The 22,619-nt window shown below is 35.8% G+C and overlaps 2 protein-coding genes across 2 annotated transcripts; one reads left to right on the forward strand and one right to left on the reverse strand.

Moving 5' to 3' along the window:
* The first annotated feature begins 8,972 nt into the window (after positions 1–8,972).
* On the forward strand, positions 8,973–12,289 carry LOC145043361 (putative carbohydrate esterase At4g34215). The gene is made up of 2 exons (XM_078991998.1): positions 8,973–9,597; positions 11,921–12,289. The coding sequence occupies exons 1-2, from the start codon at positions 9,019–9,021 to the stop codon at positions 12,107–12,109; spliced, it is 768 nt and encodes a 255-aa protein (XP_078848124.1). The 5' UTR covers positions 8,973–9,018; the 3' UTR covers positions 12,110–12,289.
* A 1,993-nt stretch (positions 12,290–14,282) lies between these two features.
* LOC145040502 (uncharacterized) lies at positions 14,283–15,821 on the reverse strand. Its single transcript, XM_078988418.1, has 3 exons — positions 15,522–15,821; positions 14,975–15,444; positions 14,283–14,901 (listed from the first exon to the last, which is right to left on the reverse strand). The coding sequence occupies exons 1-3, from the start codon at positions 15,819–15,821 to the stop codon at positions 14,283–14,285; spliced, it is 1,389 nt and encodes a 462-aa protein (XP_078844544.1).
* Positions 15,822–22,619: the final 6,798 nt, after the last annotated feature.

Below are 22,619 nucleotides of genomic sequence, written 5' to 3' on the forward strand. Positions count from 1 at the left end.
ACTCTCCTTCCATCATACCCAAGCCTTGTAAGATTTTATTGAAGGTTGTTTCTGGTATGGCTTTAGTAAAGATGTCGGCCAGTTGATCAGTAGAATGAACAAAATGTACTTCTACGTTCCCGTCTTCTACGTGATCCTTGATGAAATCATACCTAAGTGCTATGTGCTTGGTTTTCGAATGTTGCACTGGATTATGACAAATCCTGATTGCACTTTCAGAGTCACAGTAGAGAGGGATCTTTTTCATACTCAGCCCATAATCTCTTAACTGACTTTGAATCCAAACAACCTGAGAGGTACATGATGCGGCAGCGATGTATTCTGCTTCTGTTGTGGACAAGGAAACACAGGTTTGCTTCTTTGATTGCCAACTGACAAGTTTTACGTCAAGGAATTGACATCCTCCGGTAGTTCTTTTCCTGTCCAGTCCACATCCTCCAAGATCAGCATCTGAAAAGGCTTGTATGAAGAATCCAGATCTTGCAGGATACCAGAGACCGAGAGATGAAGTCTTCTTCAGATATCGAAAAATATTCTTCATAGCAGTCATGTGGGGTTCTCCTGGATTAGCTTGAAACCTGGCACAATAGCAAACAGAGAACATGATATCTGGTCTACTAGCTGTTAGATACATAAGGGATCCTATCATTTGTCAATAAAGAGTTATGTCTACAGCCGGTTTCTCTAGAGATGGGGTCAGCTTGGTGCCGAATGCCATTGGAACCTTTACTTTTGAATCACCCTTCATTCCAAATTTAGTCAGCAGATTTTTGGTGTATGCTTCCTGGTTTATAAAGATGCCTTCTGGTCCCTGTCTAATATTCAAACCAAGGAAAAAGTTAATCGGATCCATTGTGCTCATTTCAAATTTAGTCTCCATCAACTTTCTGAATTCAGCGGTTAAGCTAGGATTCGTAGAGCCGAAGATGATATCATCGACATAAATCTGAACAATCATCAAATGTTCGCCTTCCTTCTTTCGAAAGAAGGTTGGGTCAACCGAACCTTGTTTAAACTTTGACATTTTTAGAAAGCGAGTAAGAGTTTCATACCAGGCTCTTGGTGCTTGCTTTAGCCCATAGACAGCTTTATCCAGTACGTAGCAATGATCCGGGTACTTTCATTCAGAAAACCGGGTGGTTGCTCAACATAGACGGTTTCTTCTAATTCTCCATTCAAGAATGCACATTTGACATCCATTTGGAAAACTTCGAAGTTCTTGTGAGTGGCATATGCTAGAAAGATTCTAACAGACTCTAACCTTGCCACAGGAGCAAACGTTTCTTCATAATCAATCCCTTCTTCTTGACAATAGCCTTTTACAACCAACCGAGCCTTCTTACGAATGACATTACCTTCTTTGTCCAGCTTATTTCTAAATACCCATTTCAAGCCAACAACAGAGGCATCTTTCGGTGTAAGAATCAATCTCCAAACTCTGTTTCGTTCGAATTCATTGAGCTCATCCTGCATTGCTTGTACCCAATCAGAATGATCAAGTGCAACATTTACGGTTTTCGACTCGATTTTGGAGATAAAAGAGTTAAACATACAAAATTCCACTTTGGAGAATAATGTTGTTTGTTTTGCCTTCAGTTGAGATCTAGTAAGAACACTTTCAGACGATTCACCAATAATTTGCTCTTTGGGATGGTCTTTTGTCCATTTTACTAGCAGAGGATAGCTTGGATCATATTCTGGATTCAGTTCTGCCTCAAATTCAATTTCAACATCTGATTTATCCCCTTCACCTTTGTCAGTTGAACTATCACTTGTTCTCTCTTTCTCCCCCTCGACTGGCGAAGTGAAGCCTATGTCTTCAATAGAATCGGCAGTAGGGGTCTCCCCCTCGATTGGATTTTCGCTTGATAATTTTGGTTTAGTTGTTTGAGTATCAGATGGGGTGAAATGGTAATTCTCCCCCTCGACAGAAACTCCAGATGGTTTGAAAGTGTTAGAGTTCTCCCCCTGGAACGTTGAATCGGAGTTTGAAGTACTAGGTGATGGTTTAGGAGTAGGTGTTTTGGTTTCCATTGATTTGGAAGCTTCGTCTATTACTTTCTTCAGATTATTTACCTTGTTGTCTGCTGCTGTTACCTCCGAATGTATTGCCTTTTCTGGTTCATCGAACAACCGAATGTATTCATCAAACAGATTGGATATTGGAACTGAGACCTGTCCAGATGCTGGAAAGATGTCTCCAGAGGCATCTTCTGTCCTTTGAACCTTCTTCATGTAATTGTCGTCAAAGGTGACATAATAAGTCTCTTCTATTCTTTTGGAATGCTTGTTCAACACTCGGTATGCTTTTGATGACAAAGAATAACCCAGAAAGATCCCCTCATTGGCTTTAACGTCAAACTTATTTCGGTTTTCTTTAGAATTAAGAATAAAACACCTAGAACCGAATATGTGGAAAAACTTGACGTTTGGTTTCCGATTGTTTAAAATCTCATAAGGGGTTATTGAGAATCGCTTGTTGAGGAAGGACCGATTCTGAGTATAATAGGCCGCAGCAATGGCATCAGCCCAAAAGTATAGAGGTAGAGAGGCATAACTGAGCATGGTCCTAGCTGCTTCACACAACGATCGGTTTCGTCTTTCAACAATTCCGTTTTGCTGTGGTGTATAAGGAGCCGAAAAGTTGTGTGTGATCCCCTTATCAGCCAGAAAGTCTTCGAAATCCTTGTTTTTGAATTCCAACCCATTGTCACTTCTGATGTTTCTCACAGTCTTCTTTAATTGAACTTCCACTTGCTTGATGTACATCTTCAGCTTGGGAGTTGCATCTGATTTCTGTCTAAGAAAGAAAACCCACGTGAAACGTGAAAAATCATCTACAATTACTAGAATGTACTTACTTCCACCGATACTCTCTATAGCAGATGGTCCACACAAATCGATATGTAACAGTTCAAGTACTTCCATGATCTTGGTATTAATGCGTGTTGGGTGGCTTTTTCTGCTTTCCTTTCCCATTTCACATGCTGCACATAAATGCCCCTTTTCCAACTTTAGAAGAGGAAGACCTCGAACGTGATCACCAATTACTAATTTGTTGATATCTTTGAAGTTCAGGTGAGATAGACGTCGATGCCAAAGCCAACATTCATCAGTGTTTGCCTTTGATAGCAGACAGATAGCTGGTGTCCCTCGAATAGGATTAAGATTCAGAGGATACATTTCTCCTTTTCGTGCAGATTTTAGCAGAACTTTCTTGGTTTGTTTTTCTATTATCTCAGATCCTGTATCATCGAATGATAACTTCAAGCCTATGCCCACCACTAATTGCGAGACACTGATGAGGTTGTGCTGCAATCCCTCTACATAAGCCACCTTTCTGATGGAAAAGTCTCCATTAGTTATCATCCCGTATCCTTTGATTGTTCCATAGGAGTTGTTTCCAAATTTCACAGAACCACCATCCTTTAGAGACCGAAACTACCTTAATTCCTCCTTTCTTCCTGTCATGTGACGTGAGCAGCCACTGTCTATATACCATTCGTCGTCGAACTGCTCATCACTGATTACCTGCAATTTCAAGAAGATTTAGGAACCCAAAGTTTCTTGGGTCCTGGTGAGTTTTTCACAGAGAAAGGAATAACAATAGAAGCATCAACAAAATAAGTTCATTTGACGAGAGTTGTTTGATCTTTTCTTTTGATGGTAAACACCTTGATTTTTGTTTTATCTTCTCTAAATTTTAATGTATCTTCATTAGTTGGTTTAGTGTTTTTCATTTGATTCTTAGGTTTAGGGGAGGATCTCTTATGTTTATATTGGAACCTGGAGGATCCATATCTAGAATTGGGACCGAAACCGCTGTTAGGACTGAATCTGGTGTTAGGACTGAACTTGGGTCGATGACCGAAACTTGGTCTAGAATCGAAGCTTGGTTGAGAATCGAAACTTGGTTTAGAGCCGAGACTTGACTTTCGGTTTTGGGATTTGGAATAATAGGAATTAGGACCAAAATCTTCCTTTAACTTTTCCTTTCCTTTATCCATGGATTCTTTCCTAGGAGGCTCATAGTTAGGATTTTGAGAATTCCAATGCCTTTTCCGTTCATTCAGATTCGAGGCATATCGCTGATTTCTGAGTCTTTTCTGTTCAGCTAGCTCCTTCTGAGATTTGTGAACATTGAAGCTTGGCTTTGATTTCTCCTTCATTATCTTGTCTTCCACTCTAGTTTCGGTGCGTTCCTTAGTTTGAACTTTCGGTGCTTCCTGTCTCTTGAGTGGACCTTTCGGTTCTTTTCTTTCGATTGGTGCATCAGGTTGCATTGATGGTTCTTCAGGAACATCTTTTGTTCCGCTTGTGCGGGGAATATCGAAACTGGAAGGTTTATTGATGGGTTCTGGTATGTATCGTCCTTTGACTCTCCATGTGGTTCTCTCAGATAGACCCACGGTCTCATCTGCATTGTCAATGGGAGCAGACCAGAAATAGTCTTCGCATCCTTCAGCATTATCCTCTTCAACTATCGTCCTTAATTCATCTGTTTGTCTGTGAGTGACTCCAGTCACAACCTAAACTTGGTTTGGTACGGTCTGTACCTTTTGATAGACCAAGGCCTTTTCTTTGAGTTTCGGTTTTTGTTCCTTTGACAGACGAGCAAACTCAACTGAGTTTTCTGAAATAAGAGGTTTTTCGCTCTTGGCTTCATTTTTCACAAACTCAGAACAATCAACAACATCCTCTACGGAGATTTCATTCATTTCACTCTCCGTTTCAAACTCAGAAGAATTATCTATTATTATTTTATTATCCTTGACAATTTTGGCATTTGATTTATCGAATGTTTGTATAGTTTCGGTTTTAATTTTCAACCTATCATTATATCTAAGATATCTCGTAACATACTTTTATGTTCCTTAGAATCGATGAAAGTTTCTATCTTATCTAAACCTAGCCTATATGACATGGATGTTTCTTCAGAGGAAACTTCTGATACACACTCTGCTATAACATCATTTTCCTTAAATTCAAGAAAGGGCAAAATCATTTTATGTATTTTCTTTCCAATGTCACAATTAAGATGTAATTGAGCAATATTAGTATAAAGACGCTTAGCAATTAAACAAAAAACATTTCTTTGTTTTAATAATTTCAAGTTGTCTCTTTGCAAATAAATACTCTCATCCTTAGCCCTAACTAACTCTGCTTCCTTCTGCTCAATCCAGATCCTTATCTCCTCACTTTTTGAAGACACCCTACCGAGTTGGTCAGTTAGGTTAGAGTTTTCTAAGCGGGTTTGCATGAGGCTACTACTTAGGTTGTTAAATTTAAAGTTTAGTTCATTTAATTCTTCTAGATATTCAGTTTTGGAAATTTTAAGAGATTCAAGGAGAGAATGTACCTTCTTGATCAATCGATCGCAGTCGTTGATCTTCTCACTCACTGGCTTGGCTGTAAAACACTTCTTTTTAGTCATGTTCGGTTTTGTGTTTGCATATTCGGTTGATGGTCCAGCAGTGACGATCAAGCATTTTTCACCAGAACCTCCATTCTTTGCCAGAAACGCCTTTCCATGCGTGGTTCTTCTAACCTCTTCGTCTTCAGAGTCTGTTGACCAGACTTCTACGCCGCCAAACTCATCTTCCCCTGCATTTTCTTGTACAATTAGAGCATTCATCGAGCTGTTGGAAGCCTTTTTCTTTTTTACTTCTTCAAGTTTTCGCATGTAATACGCTTCATCATCTTCACCCTCTCTCTTCTCAGCCATCTTTCTTAACATGCAATCTTTGGCAAAGTGGTTCTTGCCGTGACAGTAATTGCAGTCGTACCCAGAGTCTCCTGCAAGCTTGTTTTCCTTTTTCTCTTCCACCTTTTGAGAATAACCTTTCGGTTCCTCTTTTACTTTCTCAGAACTGTAACTTCCTTGCTAATTTCGGTTCTTATTGGTGGGAAATTTTCTTCTTGCAAATTTCTTTGGATTTGTTATCATTAGAGCATACTCCTCACTTGTAAGATCACATTCTGACATGTCTGACTCTTCTTCCTCTTCAACAGCACTTTTTCCTTTAGAGACAAGAGCCAGCGATCCCATGCCAGAGACCACTTTTGCCTCCTTAGTTACAACACTTTCATGTGACTTCAGTATCCCAACTAGTTTCGCTAGAGAGTAGGATTTGAACTGTTCATGCGCCTTCACAGTGGAAACCATAGCCATCCATTCTGGTCTGAGCCGGTTCATGAATGTAACTTTCTGTTCGATCAACTTCCTTTCAATTCCATGCTTGATCATCTTACTTTAAAGATGAGTGAACCGATCAAAGGTCTGAATGAGCTTCTCTTCAGGTTTCTGTTCAAACACTTCAAATTCTGACAGCAACAGAGTTTGAATGGAGTGTTCCAGATCCTCATCAGTTGAGTAGAGTTCCTTCAACCTATCCCAGATTTCCTTAGCAGTTGTGCATGAGCCTACAAGCCGAAAGGTGTCAGATTGTATGGTGAATCTTATCATTCGCATGGCTTTGACATTACACAGAATCTTGTCCTTCTTATCTTGAGGCATCTTCTGAACATCTGTCACCAGCTTGTTGTAATCTTTCTGTGTCTTGACGATCGTGTTTGTTTCTGAGTGCACAAACGGTCCAAGAACAATAGCTTCCCAGATGAGATAGCCATTATCTTCAGATCTAATCACGCAATCTTTAAAGTGATGAGCCCATACTTCGTAGTCTTGAGTGTAGAGTATGGGAACTCTAGTTGTAGATCCAATGCTATTTGAGATGTTAATAGGGTTTGTATGCGTATCATCATGAGACATGGTGAGCTGCTAGAATCTTACCTGTAAACTTAAGATTAGGGTTTTATCAAAAGCTGAGTAGTCGTCGTTAAGCAGACGATGGCTTCGATAAAAGCGGAAACCCTAACTATTTGTGAATACAGAAGAGAAGTGTATTGACGAACACAATCTCCTGCTCTGATACCAATTGTTAGAACAAAGTTCTATCAGGATCGTATGATTCTAAGCAAAATATAAATAAGAAAGTAAATAAGAACACAAGTATTGCAATGAATATGTCGAATGATTAATGCAAAATACCCCAGAAGAGCTCGATTAAGAACTTCAATCTGTAGAGGTAAATATTAGGGTTACAAGAATCAACGTAAACGACTATTCTCTATTATATACGCATACATGCATGCATATATTTATAACAAAACCCTAACAACTTATCTAGATAAAGGAAACTATTCTAGATAACTACGGATGGACAAGCCCAATCCGTTTACAAATCAAAAAGCCCAAGACGCAACACTAAAATATTCAACAATTATTATTATTATTATTATTATTATTATTATTATTATTATTATTTTCCAAGTCGTATGTATGGACTAGGGGTGAGCAAAAACCGAATCGCAAACCAAAAAAACCAAAAAAACCGAAAAAACCGTTTAAACCGAAAAACCCATACCGAAATGAAAACCGATGGTACGGTTTTTGGTATTGCAAAAACCAAAAATGCTCGGTGCAGTGTAGTTTCTAGTCTTGCAAAACCCGCAAAAAACCGAACCGCACCGTATATATATATATATATATATATATATATATATATATATATATATATATATATATATATATAGTGTTGATATTTGTAAGAAGCAAAAACTGTAATTAAAATTTCTATAAATATAAATATTTATTTTATTTATTAGACGATGATTGTATATTTTTAAGTATACATTCAATGATTTTTACAATAATAAATAATGTTTATGATATTTTTTAACATTTAAATATAAAGAGTACTAGTGATGATGATATCATTTTTGTGAATACATTAACTGATATTATCATATTTACCTGTCTAACAAATATTATATTTAATTTGTATTAAATTCACGCATTAGAAATATATTTTGATGAGTGGTTATGTAATTTGATTTCAATCCAAGAGGTGGTTGTATCGGTTCATCTCCAAGAAATGATTAACACTCCTTATTTGAGTCAAGATAACTCGCTGAATTATCTGAGGTTTAGCAAAAAGGCAAAAAAAAAAAAAAAAAAAAAAAAAAAAAACTTGACAAAGAACCACAAAAAAACCAAACCCCAAAAAACTGCAAAAACTGAATCGCATAAAAAACGCACGGTGCGGTTTTTAAACTTTAAAAAACCGAAGTTGCTATGATCTGTTCGATTTTGATAAAAAAAACCGCATCAAACTGCACCATACTCACCCACCTTAGTACCAGCTAGGGGTGTGTAAAAAAACCGCAAAACTGAAAAACCGATCCAATCTGGTCAATCCGAAACCGAAAAAACCGAAACCGAAAAAAAACCGTAACCGAAAAAACCGAAACCGTAAAAACCGACTCTCTACGGGTCGGTTTCGGTTTCGATATTTAGATATCCGTGGATACCCGAACCGAACCGGCGTGTGTATATATATATATATATATATATATATATATATATATATATATATATATATATATATATATATAAAAGTAAATAAAATAGTAATCAACATTGTTTGGAATGATCCCTGTGATATTGCGCTGTGGCCAAAACAAAATTTAATTGACAATTTTCAGTTTCACGTTCTACATTCATTTTTTTTTTCTTATTAGTTTTATTATTATATTTATTATATAAATTTAATAAATGATATTTGAACTTTATATTTTCTTTTTGACCTCGTGAGTTACAATTAGAAAAAAAAATGGTCGAAATAGAGTTTATAGTTTTGATTAAATTTGTTTTTTTTTTTATTTAGCGTGTATCCGTGAACCGAACCGTGGTTACCCGCCTTCACACGGTTCGGTTCGACTTTTTGGCCAATTCGGTTCGGTTTCGGTTAGTGCACATGAGGTGCCCATCCGATGGTCATGGTTCATAGTTTTATTACTATCCGCCCCTAATACCAGCTATGCCACCATGGATTATGGACAACACCAATGTTGTACAAATCTAATTTAAAACCCCCCCCCCCCCCCCCCCCCCCCCCCCCCCCCGACTGAAAAGAGGCTCAAACTCGCCTCCATTTCTCAACATCAAACAGCAAAATGTTAGCCTTTCTTTGCCTGATTTTGCAGCTATCCAATACCATTGCCTACGCCTCCAAAGGGAAACACATAATCATACTCGCCGGACAAAGCAACATGTCCGGCCGAGGCGGCGTCCAAAACAACACCTGGGACGGCGTTGTACCTCTTCAATCTAAACCCAACCCCTCAATCTTCCGATTAACCGGCAATCTCAGTTGGATCGAGGCTCGTGACCCTCTTCACAAAGACATTGATGTGAACGCAACATGTGGGATAGGTCCCGGAATGGCGTTTGCAAACAGAGTTTTGGAGAGAAATCGGAGTCTGGGTCCATTGGGTTTGGTTCCGTGTGCAGTCGGAGGTCCACGAGGGACCAAGATTAGCGAGTGGGGAAGAGGGAGTTTCCTGTACAGGCAGCTTTTGAGGAGGACGACGGTGGCTCGGAGAGGCGGTGGGTTGATCGGAGGGGTTTTGTGGTTTCAAGGGGAGAGTGATACAGTGAGTGAATTGGATGCGCGTATGTATGGAAGAAGGCTGATCAATTTGTTCAATAATCTTCGTGCTGATCTTGGATCCCCTTTGCTCCCTATAGTTCATGTAAGTTTCCTGTTTTTAATTTCAACAAATTTGATGAATTTTCTTTTAGAATTTTTAGAAGATTATTAGATCGTATTATGTCAACAAAATGGATTTAATTTAAGCTTTAATTTATTTATAATATTAGTATATATATTTTAACAACATTTAAAAATATTAGATGAACTGTCAAAATTTTGAGGGTGGTTATATATTTTTGTACATTATACACAGAAAAAAGAAATAAGAATAAGTTTTGTATATTTTTAATGGAAATTTAAAATAATATAGATATTAATATTATTCGATTAATATATTATTTTAAAGAATTTGTAATGACATATTTATATATTTATTATTTTATGTATTAAAAATAGTAAATAGCTTTTTTGTTCCGAGTAATCTTAAACACACTTTAGTAAAAGTCACATGGGAGTGGATCCAAGCCCACACACACACATGCCGTCACTGCCTTGTGTTTTCTATTCTTAATAAACAAAAATAATTTATTTTAGATAATAAAGGTAAATATTATAATTAGTTTTTCAATTATTAAATAAATACTATAACAATTAGAAAACTACAACATATAAAGGTTAGTGAAATTGTGATATATGAAAATGACATAATCATTAAAAAAAAAATACCGTCCCAAAATTCACATAGGAGATCAAAACAACTCGCAGAGACAAATATAGATAAAATGAATTAAATACAAAATGATCTAAACGTAATAGTGTCATAATATCAAATTTCCCTGTTATCTATTCATTATAAAATTATCATATATTTCGCATAAATTAGTTTCAAAACTGTTTTAATTTACCAAAACTACTTTTCTGGTCATTCGTGAATAGCGTCTCAATATGTTTTTATGAAATTATTTAACCAAATAAATAACCAATTTGAGTAAGATCATTAATAAAGCACTCCTCGAAAGCAAAGTAATTTTGAATAACTAATTTTAGAGAAAAAAACAAATTTATCTTAATTTCCTAATCGTTTTCCAAGATTTAGCCCAAAAAGAAAAATAAAAACCGACCCAAATAGCAACTAAAATCGTAGGTGGAGCTCATGGACTACCATTTCGTCAAATGGCTGCAATTTCGGCCCTTACATGCGATTTCGTGTATAATATTTAAATAAAACTTTGTATTTTGCTATTTTCTCTTAAATATGTAATCTTTTTATTGGTTCTTTATGTCACTAAACTACCAAACTTCTAATTGACCAAAAACTCGGTTTTTTTATATCATTGATATAGAGTCCACGAGGTAAAAAAAACTTTAATCCTTTCTAATAAATAAATAATTTTTTGTCACATGTTACATTCTTATTGATTTGGTTAAATATCATTTTGTAGTTATTTTCATTTAATTTTTTTTCCACATAGCATCTTGTGGTATTTTTTCATTTTATTAATTTTCACATGATATTTAAATGTAATAATTGCAGTAAATCCTTTCTAATAAATAAATAATTTTTTGCTACATATCACATTCTCATTGATTTGGCTAAATATCATTTTGTAGCTATTTTCATTTAATTTTTTTTCCACATGGCATCTTGTGGTATTTTTTTCATTTTGTTAATTTCCACATAATATTTAAATGTAATAATTACAGTAAATATAATAATAAATGTATATCAATTTCATTAATTGACTTCTTTATAATTTCAAATATTATAAATTAAAGTTTCATTAGTTTCTTTTGTTTATTTTTCTAAATTATTCTTTTCATTTAAAAAAAACAAACAAATTAATTTTAATAATTCAATATTTTTCTAATTTTTTCTTATAAATTCAAACTTGTTTAGAATTTCATATATTTTTTTTTCTTTAAAATGCACCCATGTAATACATAGATGTTACACCTAGTGGTAAAATAAATCAAAAAAAAGTTTGCAGTTGAATATAATTAGAAGTTTAGTGACTTAAAAGAACAAACGAAGTGTTATTATTGTCCAATTAATGACATTTCCATTTTAATTCACAACTGAACCTTTTTATTTATTTCTATAACTAGAGTTGACTATCCGTTGAATAGCTGTGGTTTTAAACTTCGACAATCCACGATTCCCAATGTTAACGCTATATATTTTTAGTCATGTTTTCACATTTAAAAACTTAATTACAAAAAGCGATCTAACAAATTGGAATTTCATTTGTTCAAATTTGATTTTAATTTAGTGCGGACTATAAGATCCATATTATGAAAAACTAAAATCAATTTGAATTCATATTATTGGATTAAATAGGATCGATCAATTTAAACAAACACTCGTGCATGTAGTCAGGATTGGTTATATATTTCTTTTGAAATGGGCCCACAACATGGTGCAGGTGGCTATAATTTCAGGACAAGGACCATATGTGGAAACAGTGAGAAAAGCACAACTAGGAATAAAGCTTCGGAATGTAAGATGTGTGGATGCCAAGGGCTTGCAGTTGCTACCAGATAATTTGCATCTTAGCACCGCAGCTCAAGTGGGTCTTGGTCGGATGTTGGCTAATTCATTCCTAAAACTCTAAGCAATAGAATGACTTTTACCTAAGTTTTTTGCTCCCATAATGTTAGGAAAATTATATGAGTGTACTCTTTTTTGGAGAGTATATGTATTTTCTTGGAATTCGAACTTGTGTGTTTGATAGGTTGAGTAACGACTTTTTGTCGATATTTTTTGGTGTTGAAATGAGTTACGAATTGTCTTTTGTTTTAATATTTTAGATTATTAATGTGTTAGATATGGTTATAAAAGTTAGTTTTTTCTATATCTAAAAGACCTTATATTTTGATTTTTTTTTTTCTTTTTAGAATAATTTTTGATTTGTTCAAAGGATAAATGTCACTCTGACCCAACCATCTTTTTAGTTATGGTTTAAATGGTCCCTATTGTTTTTTTTCGCACTTGAGAGGAACCAAGTTTTACTTTACCGGCTAAATTGGTCCAGTTATCTGTTTTAACAAGTAAACCATACACGTAATAAGCATAGTCAGCAAGTGAGTTGAGTCTGAGTTAACTCATGTACATGTCACTGAGTTGTGACCGGTTCCTTGCTTGGGGCCTAAGGGTCACTGTGGACCCATCAGTCCATAAAAGCAGTGGCTTATTCGATGAAACCCTAAATCTTCAATACCCTTTTCCACTAAAGGTTATCGACAATCCGACATAACCTTGATACTTCGCATTCACGTAAATCACGATGGCGACCCCACCACCACTTTCGCCGGAGTCAATATCTATAAATTCACGAGACCGTCTCAACTTCGGTGATTTGCATACGATTTATTGTGATTGTGGAGCAGAAATTGCAGAGCAGAAAATGGAAGTCGCTCGGTTCAAAGAAGAAATGGGTCGAGATTTGGTGTTAAGCAGGGTTCAGTCACTCGCATTACATCGTCGGATTGAGCGCACGGAGAAAAAGGTGACTTCGTTGACTGTATTGGTGATTGGACTTGTGATTGTGACTTTTGGTTTTATGGTGGAGAAGTTTCTTCGTATCGTGAACCCCTGATTTGTTGGTGTTTATGTTGGTGGTTCGTAGTGTTTGTGTTGATTAGGTATGGATGTGTCTTCTTTTGGTAGTATAATGTTGTGTATTAGGGTTTATGTGTTTGTTTTGGCGAAGGTGATTGAACACCTGTCTAATTAGACATGCAATTTTGTACAAACTAAACTTTGTAACCGGGTTCATTTATTGGAAAAATAGTAGTTAATGGAAATTATAGTTAATTAGTGTGAAAGAGGGTAATTTCGTCCTTTCACAATTTACCCTTACATATACTCATGTTTCAGACACATATGTGGGCTTAATAAGCTTTCTTTTGCTCTCATATTCTTCTTACCGTTCAAGTGACCTAACTGAAATGAAGGGTTCGATGAAATCAGTTCAATGCTCGTGTGGATGTGAAGCAATATTACGAATGTCAACTACTAAATACAACCCTGGCCGACTCTTTTATTCTTGCCCTAAAAAGGTAAATGTAAATTGCATGTTAACTGTTGACCTAGATTTTGATAATTTGTTTCTGGGTTTGGTAACTTAATCTATAACAAATAATAACTTCCATTGTAGGGGCCTCGTGATAGCTTCATATGTTGGGTAGATGAAGTGGAGAGTACTAATATGACTGCTGATACAACTTTGATTACAAATTTGGTTCTGGAAAATAAGAAGCTTCAATCTGATGTTAGAAAGATGAAGTTATGGTTATTTCTAAGTTGGGCTGTTTTTTTTGTGGTATTAGTCTACAAGTTGTAATGGGTATGTAAAGGGTTTGTAATCCCATTCGTATTAAATATGGTTTCCTTTTCTATTAAGATGAAGTTATGGTTATTTCTAATATGGTTTCCTTTCATGTTTACCAATGTATTTGTAATGGTTATGTAATGGATTTGTAATCCCTTTCCTATTAGTGCCCTGCTATTGTGTGTCATCGTTTTGTTTGTGTTACTATTGTACATAAAAAAAACATTCAACAAACACATACCATAATAATACTATGGGTACCCTAATACTATTACGAAACAAAGTTAAATAACAAATCAAACAACAAACACACATCAAACAACCAACCTAGTCTTAACACAATAGCAAATAACAGTTATGTCTATTCAATATTCATTGGATTATCACCAGAATTTCCTTCTCCATTTTTTCCTTCAACCCTTTTTGCCAATTTTTTCTTTATAATCCTCTCTGATTACTTCCGTTTACGTGCAACTATTGTTTTTGAACCACTTCCTTCCTCTTCATTACCACCTTGAGATTGCTTCTGTTTATGTCCAACAGTTGTTTTTGAACCACTTCCTTCCTCTTCATTACCACCTTTAGTAGTTGATCTCTTTCTCTTCACCTTGAGTTTTTTGGGCTTCTCAACTTTCGGACATGTAGCCTTGTTGTGACCAACTTGTTTACACACACTACATACAATTTTCTTCCCAACCTTTGACATGGTGTGTCTAGTACTCTTTTCTCCTGGGTCCTTCCTTCTATTGACTTTAGGCCTGCCTGGCATTTTCCTTTTCAAAGGTGGCAATGGTGGTATGAAATTGGTACTTGGCCACATATTGCTGCCATTCATCCCTCTCAGTGGATACTTGTAAGCATTTCTATAAAAAGCTCCAAAGAACATGGGATCCACATAACTTCCGACATCTCTGTTTAGGTAACTAATAGTTGCAACTGAGTGCACACACCCATACCCATTTAGTTGCCAAACTCTACAAGAACATGTCTTCTTGTCTAAGTCAACGACATAAGACTCTGCTAAGTTTCTTGTCTCAAATTGGTTCAACCCACTTGGTAAAACCTGCCAATATCTAATAACGTTGTCTAAAAGTTAGTGTAAGTTTAGTATTATCCATGATGTTAACAAACACAAACTAAGTTTACCTTTGAGCTTTTTTCAATTGATTCAACAAGGATCTAATTGATGGACATGGTTCAAAATCTAGCCATGAACTGCCTTTTATGCTCAAATGAAACTGCCTTTCCATAACATACAATCTAATCTCTTCAAGCATTGTGATGATTGGTTTCTTCCTTGCATCTCTTATAACATTGTTAAAGCTCTCCGACAACCCATTCTCTACAACATCACACATCTTGCCCTCCTCAAAAAAAGCTCTACACCATGATCGTGGGTTCTTTTCTGTTAGATACTCAAAGGCTGAAGGATTGAGAAGTTGTATTTCCTTCATTGCTGCATTGTGTAAAGGCTCAGTAGATGCCTTGCATGCCTTCCAAAACATTTTCTCATACATTACTCCGGGGAATCTTTTCCTAAAGTTGGCAACAACATGCCTTGCACACTGTCTGTGTTCAACAGTAGGCAAAATCTCCTTCACACCTTCCAATAGTCCCTTCACATTAACAATTTAAACTGTAAAATAGTATAGGAAACTTTCATTAATAAATAAAATACAACTAAGAAACATACCTTATGCTGATCTGACATCAATGCAAGTCCAAAACCATTGTCCATTCCTAAGTCATCTTTTAAATTTTCCAAAAACCATTTCCAGTTCTGTTTGTTTTCAACACACACAACTACCCATGCAATTGGAAATATATGATTATTAGCATCCCTTCCAACAACAATTATTAACTCTCCAGTACATAGCCCCTTAAGGAAACAACCATCCAGGTTAATTACTCTTCTACAACTGCCCCTCCACCCTTTCTTTAGTCTCTCAAAACATACATAAAACTTACTAAAATAATTTTTCCCATCAGGCATAGTAGCGACATCAATTTTCACAGTTGATCCTGGGTTTGATCTCCTTATCTCCTCACCATATGACCAAAGCTTTGAATAGTGCTAAACCAATGTGCCTTCAATTAGCTCGATAGCATGCTTTTTTGCTCTCTTACATTGACCCATACTTACATCTATACCAAAAGCCTATTTCACCTCTTCCCTAAGCATCCTAACACTCATTTTCTGTTTTTGTAAGAACTCAGTTGTAAAATGGCTACCAATCCAAGCATAGCTAACAATTGATCCAAGTTTAAAGTTTCTAGCACAATTATGCTCATCTATAAGGGACTTAATCTGGAAAGACTTTTCTTCACTCATCCATGAAGCCCATAGCCTAAACTTACACTGCCCAGAGCAACATTTAACTAATATTCTTCTACTATCATTTTTTTTTGTAGCACAACTGATACCCATTAGCAACAGCATAATTACATAATATAAGCTTTAACTGTTTTGGACTATGAAATCGCATTCCTAACACAGGTTTTTGTTTTTTCCAATGCACATTTTCATTGTATGTAGTAACCTCTTCAAAATTTACCTCATTTTCTTCCATTTGAAGATATGGATCCTCATGAGGTGGACCATTTGGAGTTGACTGGACTTTTGGGCATATCTTGCTCAAAAACTCATCGTTAATGGTCTTATTCATTGGATTGCCATCTACGTGTTCAAGGTCATCGTGTACATTACCTTGCAATTCATCTGGGCCATTCTGCACAAATCCATCATAATGATTGTCTTCCACAACGCTCTCATCAACTTGCTCATCAATAATCCACTGTTGGACATTCACACCTAGATGATCCATGTATACATCCACGACACAACCAACAACATACCCAGCTTCGATGAAGTCCTGGTAATCTATTTCAGTAGCCAAGATCCTCAATCCATCAGGAAAATCTTTTCCAGGCATGCAATAAAAAACATTTACACACATTTCATTTGCAAATCTTTGTACGAAGTTAACAAACTCGTTCCTGTCCATTCCAGCAAAATCAACATCTTCGAACCTTTGTTCTGCTCCATCCGTATAACTAATTTCGGGTTACCTTGTAAAAAACCCAGCAAAGTGAAGATCGATCTTCATATAAACCGCCATAAGATTTTGCAGACAAAAAATACGACAAAAAGGGGAAGAAGAAAGTGAGGGTTGTTATATAATATGTCTTGTAGGGCAAGCTCAGTAAACGAGCAGGTTACATGGCAGCTTAGGTGGATTAATTTTGATGACGTGTGTACCTTATATGATGACTAGGATAATGTTAACCGGCTCAACCCTTCCACTTTGAACAAAATGGATTTAAAAACTATTTTCTAAGTCTTGGTTCCTCTCAAGTGCGAAAAAAAAAACAATAGGGACCATTTAAACCGTAACTAGAAAGATGGTTGGGTCAGAGTGACATTTATCCTTGTTCAAATAAGACCTAAATTTTAGGTATTACTAGTTATTTCACCCCACAGCAGGTTACAAACAATAGATAGTAAAGTTTCTTTACCTTTTTTTTTTCATAAATGACCCTACAATTTTTTTTCCATTGTAGACCTACAAGGTTTATTTATTTATTTATTTATTTCTTTACAATAAAACTAATATTCCATGCCATTTCATTAATGGAACCGGTTATTAACATGCAATCCTGCAACATTAAATCATATACCTCTCGCCATTTTATGAATGGAGGATCTTAGACATTTGCTTCATGTTGGATGTTCCAAAGGTTAAAAATAAGTAATGTCTGAGATACTCCATACATAAAATTCGGAATAAATTTAGCACCCATTGTAAAACATTGATGAATACTTGACACAAAATGAGCTTAAAGATAAAAATTACAACTTACTTACAAAATTGGCCAAGTAAATTTTTTAAATAAATATACCATCACACCTTGTGAAAATAATATCGAGATAACATTTGATAATATATTCAGTCGTCTAAAAAACCTTGGGGAAGGAGGTATATAAAGGAATTTCATCCTCATAATAACAAAATTTCACTATGGTATTTTTTTTGTTAAGTTTATATTCCTAACTTAAAGAAGAAGTCAATTCACGGAACCCAGTATGGTGCACAAAGACAATAATCAATAAACATGATCTATGATTTTAGAATCAGTTATTCATTTACGTGATCGATGTTTAGGGGCACATGAATTAGGAGGATGTAACATCCTAATTTTCAAGGTCAAAAATTTCTTTTTTAATTAAGTAACTTATAAAATCGTTTATAAAAAATGTTGCCGATATCATATCAATTCATAAAAACTATCATAGCATGTCTCAAATCATATCTTCAAATAGTAATAAAATCAGAGTACAATCCCATGAATCACATAGTGCGGAAATCTAGTGTGCGAGTGATGTGTCGCTACCGTGCGAGCTCCTTCCCATTCGCTGAAGAAGTACTTGAAGCAAAACAGAAAAATGTAAGCATGAAGCTTAGTGAGTTCCCCCATCATACTACATACCCTGTTCCGCCATTCTGGGGTACCAACCTACCCTGTCAAGCAGTTCTCGGGTGCTGAACTACCAATGTCAAGCAATTTTGGGGTGCTGACCTACCTTCGGTCCAAACAACCGAACGTCAGAGACTATTTCACCCCATACTACTACTACTACCACATATATCTTAACATAATCACTTTAACATGCATATATGGGGTGCCCGAACAACCCTTTAGTCATAACAACCGAACTTGGGGACTATTCCCCTCCTATTACCACTATCACATATAACATATCATGCTAGCACATAAACATACCAGGTAGTATCAAACCGGACAATTATCACAAAGACAATCATCTCAACTATAATCACCTACTAGTGGGTCGGCCTTGTTGCCTTAGACCCACTTCTACTAGAAGTTAACTCACTTCGTTGTCGTATAGTGTCTGCATTGTCCTCGGTACGGAAATCAACTCATCTCAACTCCTCAATTCCTACAAAACAACCTTTCTTGATTACTATTTCATACTCATAACCCCTGCAAAAAGGGTCAACTCAAGTCGAAGTCAAAGTCAAGGTTAAAACCTTGGTGAAAGTCAACATCCGGTTGACTCGACTCGCCGAGTTGGTCCACCAACTCATCGAGTCCGCACTTACACAACATGTTAAACCCTAAATCTACTCGCCAAGTCTAGCAAGAGATCGGCAAGTTCTCCTTCAACCAAAACATCGGGACCTTCTTCAACTGACTCGCCTGGTTGATCCTTGAACTCGTCGAGTTCATCTTCATCCAAATAAATGTGTCTAGTTTATGACTCGCCGAGTTCTCCTTGAACTCGTTGAGTCTGAATTCATGGGGTTGGGACATTGGCTTGAACTCGCCAAGTTTGTTCATACACTCGCTGAGTTCTATGATTTCCAGGCCCCTAATGAGCCTAGACAACTGAGTATTCTTCTATCTTAGCTCCTGGTCCATCAACAGAAGGGATTTGATGGGAAATACGACCCGACTCGCCGAGTCCCATGAACGACTCTCCGAGTCCCTCTTTGTCCAAAACTATACATTCAATTTTAGTGGGTCTTAAAGCATCCAAACTATAGACCTGACCTCCTAGGGTCCATATTGTACGTAAAGTTCCAATCTTGACGTCCATGCATGGGGTATTTGGATCAAAAATCCATGAAAATAGGTTTATAAGATGCATGGGCTTCCCATGGCCATAAAGTTGGCACCTTTATGCCATGGGAACCCTCAATGGTTCCAGATCTGAAGTGTAACTCCATGATACACACCTAATCCCGAATATGGCCTTATAAAGCTTAGAAAAGGGTATAAATGAGCCCTAACTACAGATCTAAGAGATATATGGTCAAGGTTTCAGCTTTATACTTCAAATGAGTTGGAAATGTGCCAATATCTCTGGATCTTCTTGCTTTCTCTTGATCTCTCAAGCTTTATTCTCTTCTTCAAACTTCAAATACACAAAAATGGCACCACAAAGCTTAAGAACACTCAATAAATGGTTAGGGTTTCGAGTTAGGGTTTTCTGGAAGTGAGAGGGACGATGGAGGCTGGGTTGGGACGAGATAAGTTGTTTACATAAGGTGCAAACCCTAAATATTAGGTTTTCATCCAGACAGCCTTTACTCGTTGAGTCGATCCCCCGACTCGCCGAGTAGGTCAATAAAACCCCCGAATAAAGTCGAGTCTACTCGACGAGTTGGGCCTCCAACTTGCCGAGGTCCAGAGCAAAACATGAAATTATTTGAATTCAAATACTACCAGGAACCGGGTGCTACAGAGGATACAAGGTTACTTATTGATAACCAATTCTACTATTGAAATAAAAATGAATATGTTAAAGTTGAATTTATTTTGAAAAAAATTAGGTCGGAAAAAAAAAATGCAAAATGGTGGGTCTATAATGAAAAAAAAACTTGATATAACCTATGGGGGCTGAAACTACAAGTAATAAGTAAAAGTTTGGTTTTTCAGAAAAAGAAAAAAAAATTAGGTCTAAAAAAACTAAATCAAAATGTAGGATCTTTTATGGAAAAATCCTAAAAGTTATAAATTGACAATAATCATAAAATTTAAATAAACAAGTCATAAAGGTCATATGCAATAAAAATAAATGCAAAATGTGGGGTATTTTATGGAAAAAGTAAACTCAATTTACCTATTAACATAACCTGTGGGGGATGAAACTGAAATCAGGGATCTAAATAACCTAAGACTTGACTTTGGCGGCAATGTCAAGCCTCAAGCTTTCATGAGCCTTGCCGAGCCATGTTGTTTGTAAGACGTGACTTAAGGTGAAATTTTTGTATATAATTAAAAAGTTTATATGTATTTACTACTATTATTTATTATTAGATATATACATATGGCTTAATGCAACATTTTGTTAAAGCTTGGCGGCAAGTACAAATGTCACACCCTCAGCTAGTGCCGGAAACACTAGGCGGTGAGACAACATCATGAATCATAAAAATAAGCAAATATTGAACATACAACAATACTGTAAAAAATAGATACTTTTATTCATTGAAAGTATAGATTAAATATCCTTGTCTAGGGTACATGAAATCAAAAGGTACAAAACTAGCCTTAACAGATAAGCAACAAAGGGAATACCGAAATATAAAATAAGCACACGATCCCATGATCCTCATTGAGACATATCTTCCAATAACTTAACTTCCTGAGAATACATGCGTTTTGAAAGAGTGTCAACTAAAAGTTGGTGAGGTCATAATTTTGTAATAGCTAAATCAAAAAATAGTTTCTCCATTATGTATAGCTCTATTAGAGTTTGTAAGTACTTTTCGAGACCGAAAAGCCTTATTTAGATATATAGATAGTTTACTATTATATATATATATATATATATATATATATATATATATATATATATATATATATATATATATATCGTATCTTTATTATCCTCAATTCTATAACTAAGTTCTTGATAAAAAGATATTCCTTATAGGTTTTTAAAGTTTCCAATATTCCTTTATATGTTAAAGGTATTTCAAGTTTCCTATACATATTCCGTTGACGCTTCATCAGGGTGTCAATTAACAAAAAGAGAGTTATCACCCAGTGCGACTCGACCGTCAAGGTTGTAGCTAGCAACCATAGGTGGGGTGTCAACCCACATAGATCTACACATAATTCTCCTACTCTTACAATTATGGGTTATGAGCCAGAGGTCTTTCTAAGTATAGTGATAGTTAGGTTGATGAATAGAAGGCTCACATGAGCCAAATAAGGTTTTCCAAAACTATTCATAAGATCCATGAATGCCGCCAGTGTATTGGTTAATCCAAAAGCATAACCCAGAACTCGTAATGACCATATTGAGTCCTAAATTCAGTCTTTGGAATATCTTTCTTTAGCACTCTGATTTGATGGTATCCTGAACTTAGATTAATATTGTAATAATAATTGGATCACTGGAGTTGATCAAACATATCATCAATCCTTGGGAGTAGATATCGATTCTTGATGGTTAGTTTGTTCAACTCCATAAAATCAATACACATTTTGAATGATCCATCCTTCTTCTTGATGAATAACATTGGTGTTGCCCTGGGTGAGAAGCTTCGTATAATAAATCCTTTATCATGAAGCTCCTGAATTTGACTGGATAGTTCTTGCATCTTAGATGGCACCAATCTATAAGGAGATTTTGCCACTAGTGCTGCTATTGGAATCAAGTCATTACGAAACTCGACTTGTCTCACTGGAGGTAATCCAGGTAAGTCCTCTAGAAAAATATCCAGACTATCAAATATATGTGGTATGTATTTCATCTCCTTACTCTTAATACTATTATCTACAACGTGGGATAGAAAGGTGAAGCATTTCTTGTATATATATCTCCTTGCCTTCATAGACGATATGATTCTAAGGCTTTTCCCTGACTTGTCTTCATAGATGATTAGGGTTTCACCATCGGGTAAAGGTAGTCATAAAACTTTCTCATAACATAATAGCATAGCTCTATGGAGGGATAAATAGCCTATGCCGATAACTATATTAAAGCTACTAATTGTTATTGGCGTTAAGTTAATGTGAAAGGCATGGTTATTTAGAGTTTGTATATAATTCTCTAATATTTCTTGGGTTACTTTCGGTTTGACCATTAGCCATTTCTACCATATAAGTTTCATTAAGTCTACTGGATTTATGACTTAATAATTCTCTAAACTTAGGGGGTATAAAGCTCTTATCAACACCTGAATCGAAAAACACTGATGCATATACATTATTAATAGGTAACATACCAGTCACTACATTTGGATCATTGATTGCA

This window comes from Lactuca saligna, chromosome 4, assembly GCF_052625555.1.
Source record: "Lactuca saligna cultivar CGN05327 chromosome 4, ASM5262555v1, whole genome shotgun sequence".
NCBI lineage: Eukaryota > Viridiplantae > Streptophyta > Magnoliopsida > Asterales > Asteraceae > Lactuca > Lactuca saligna.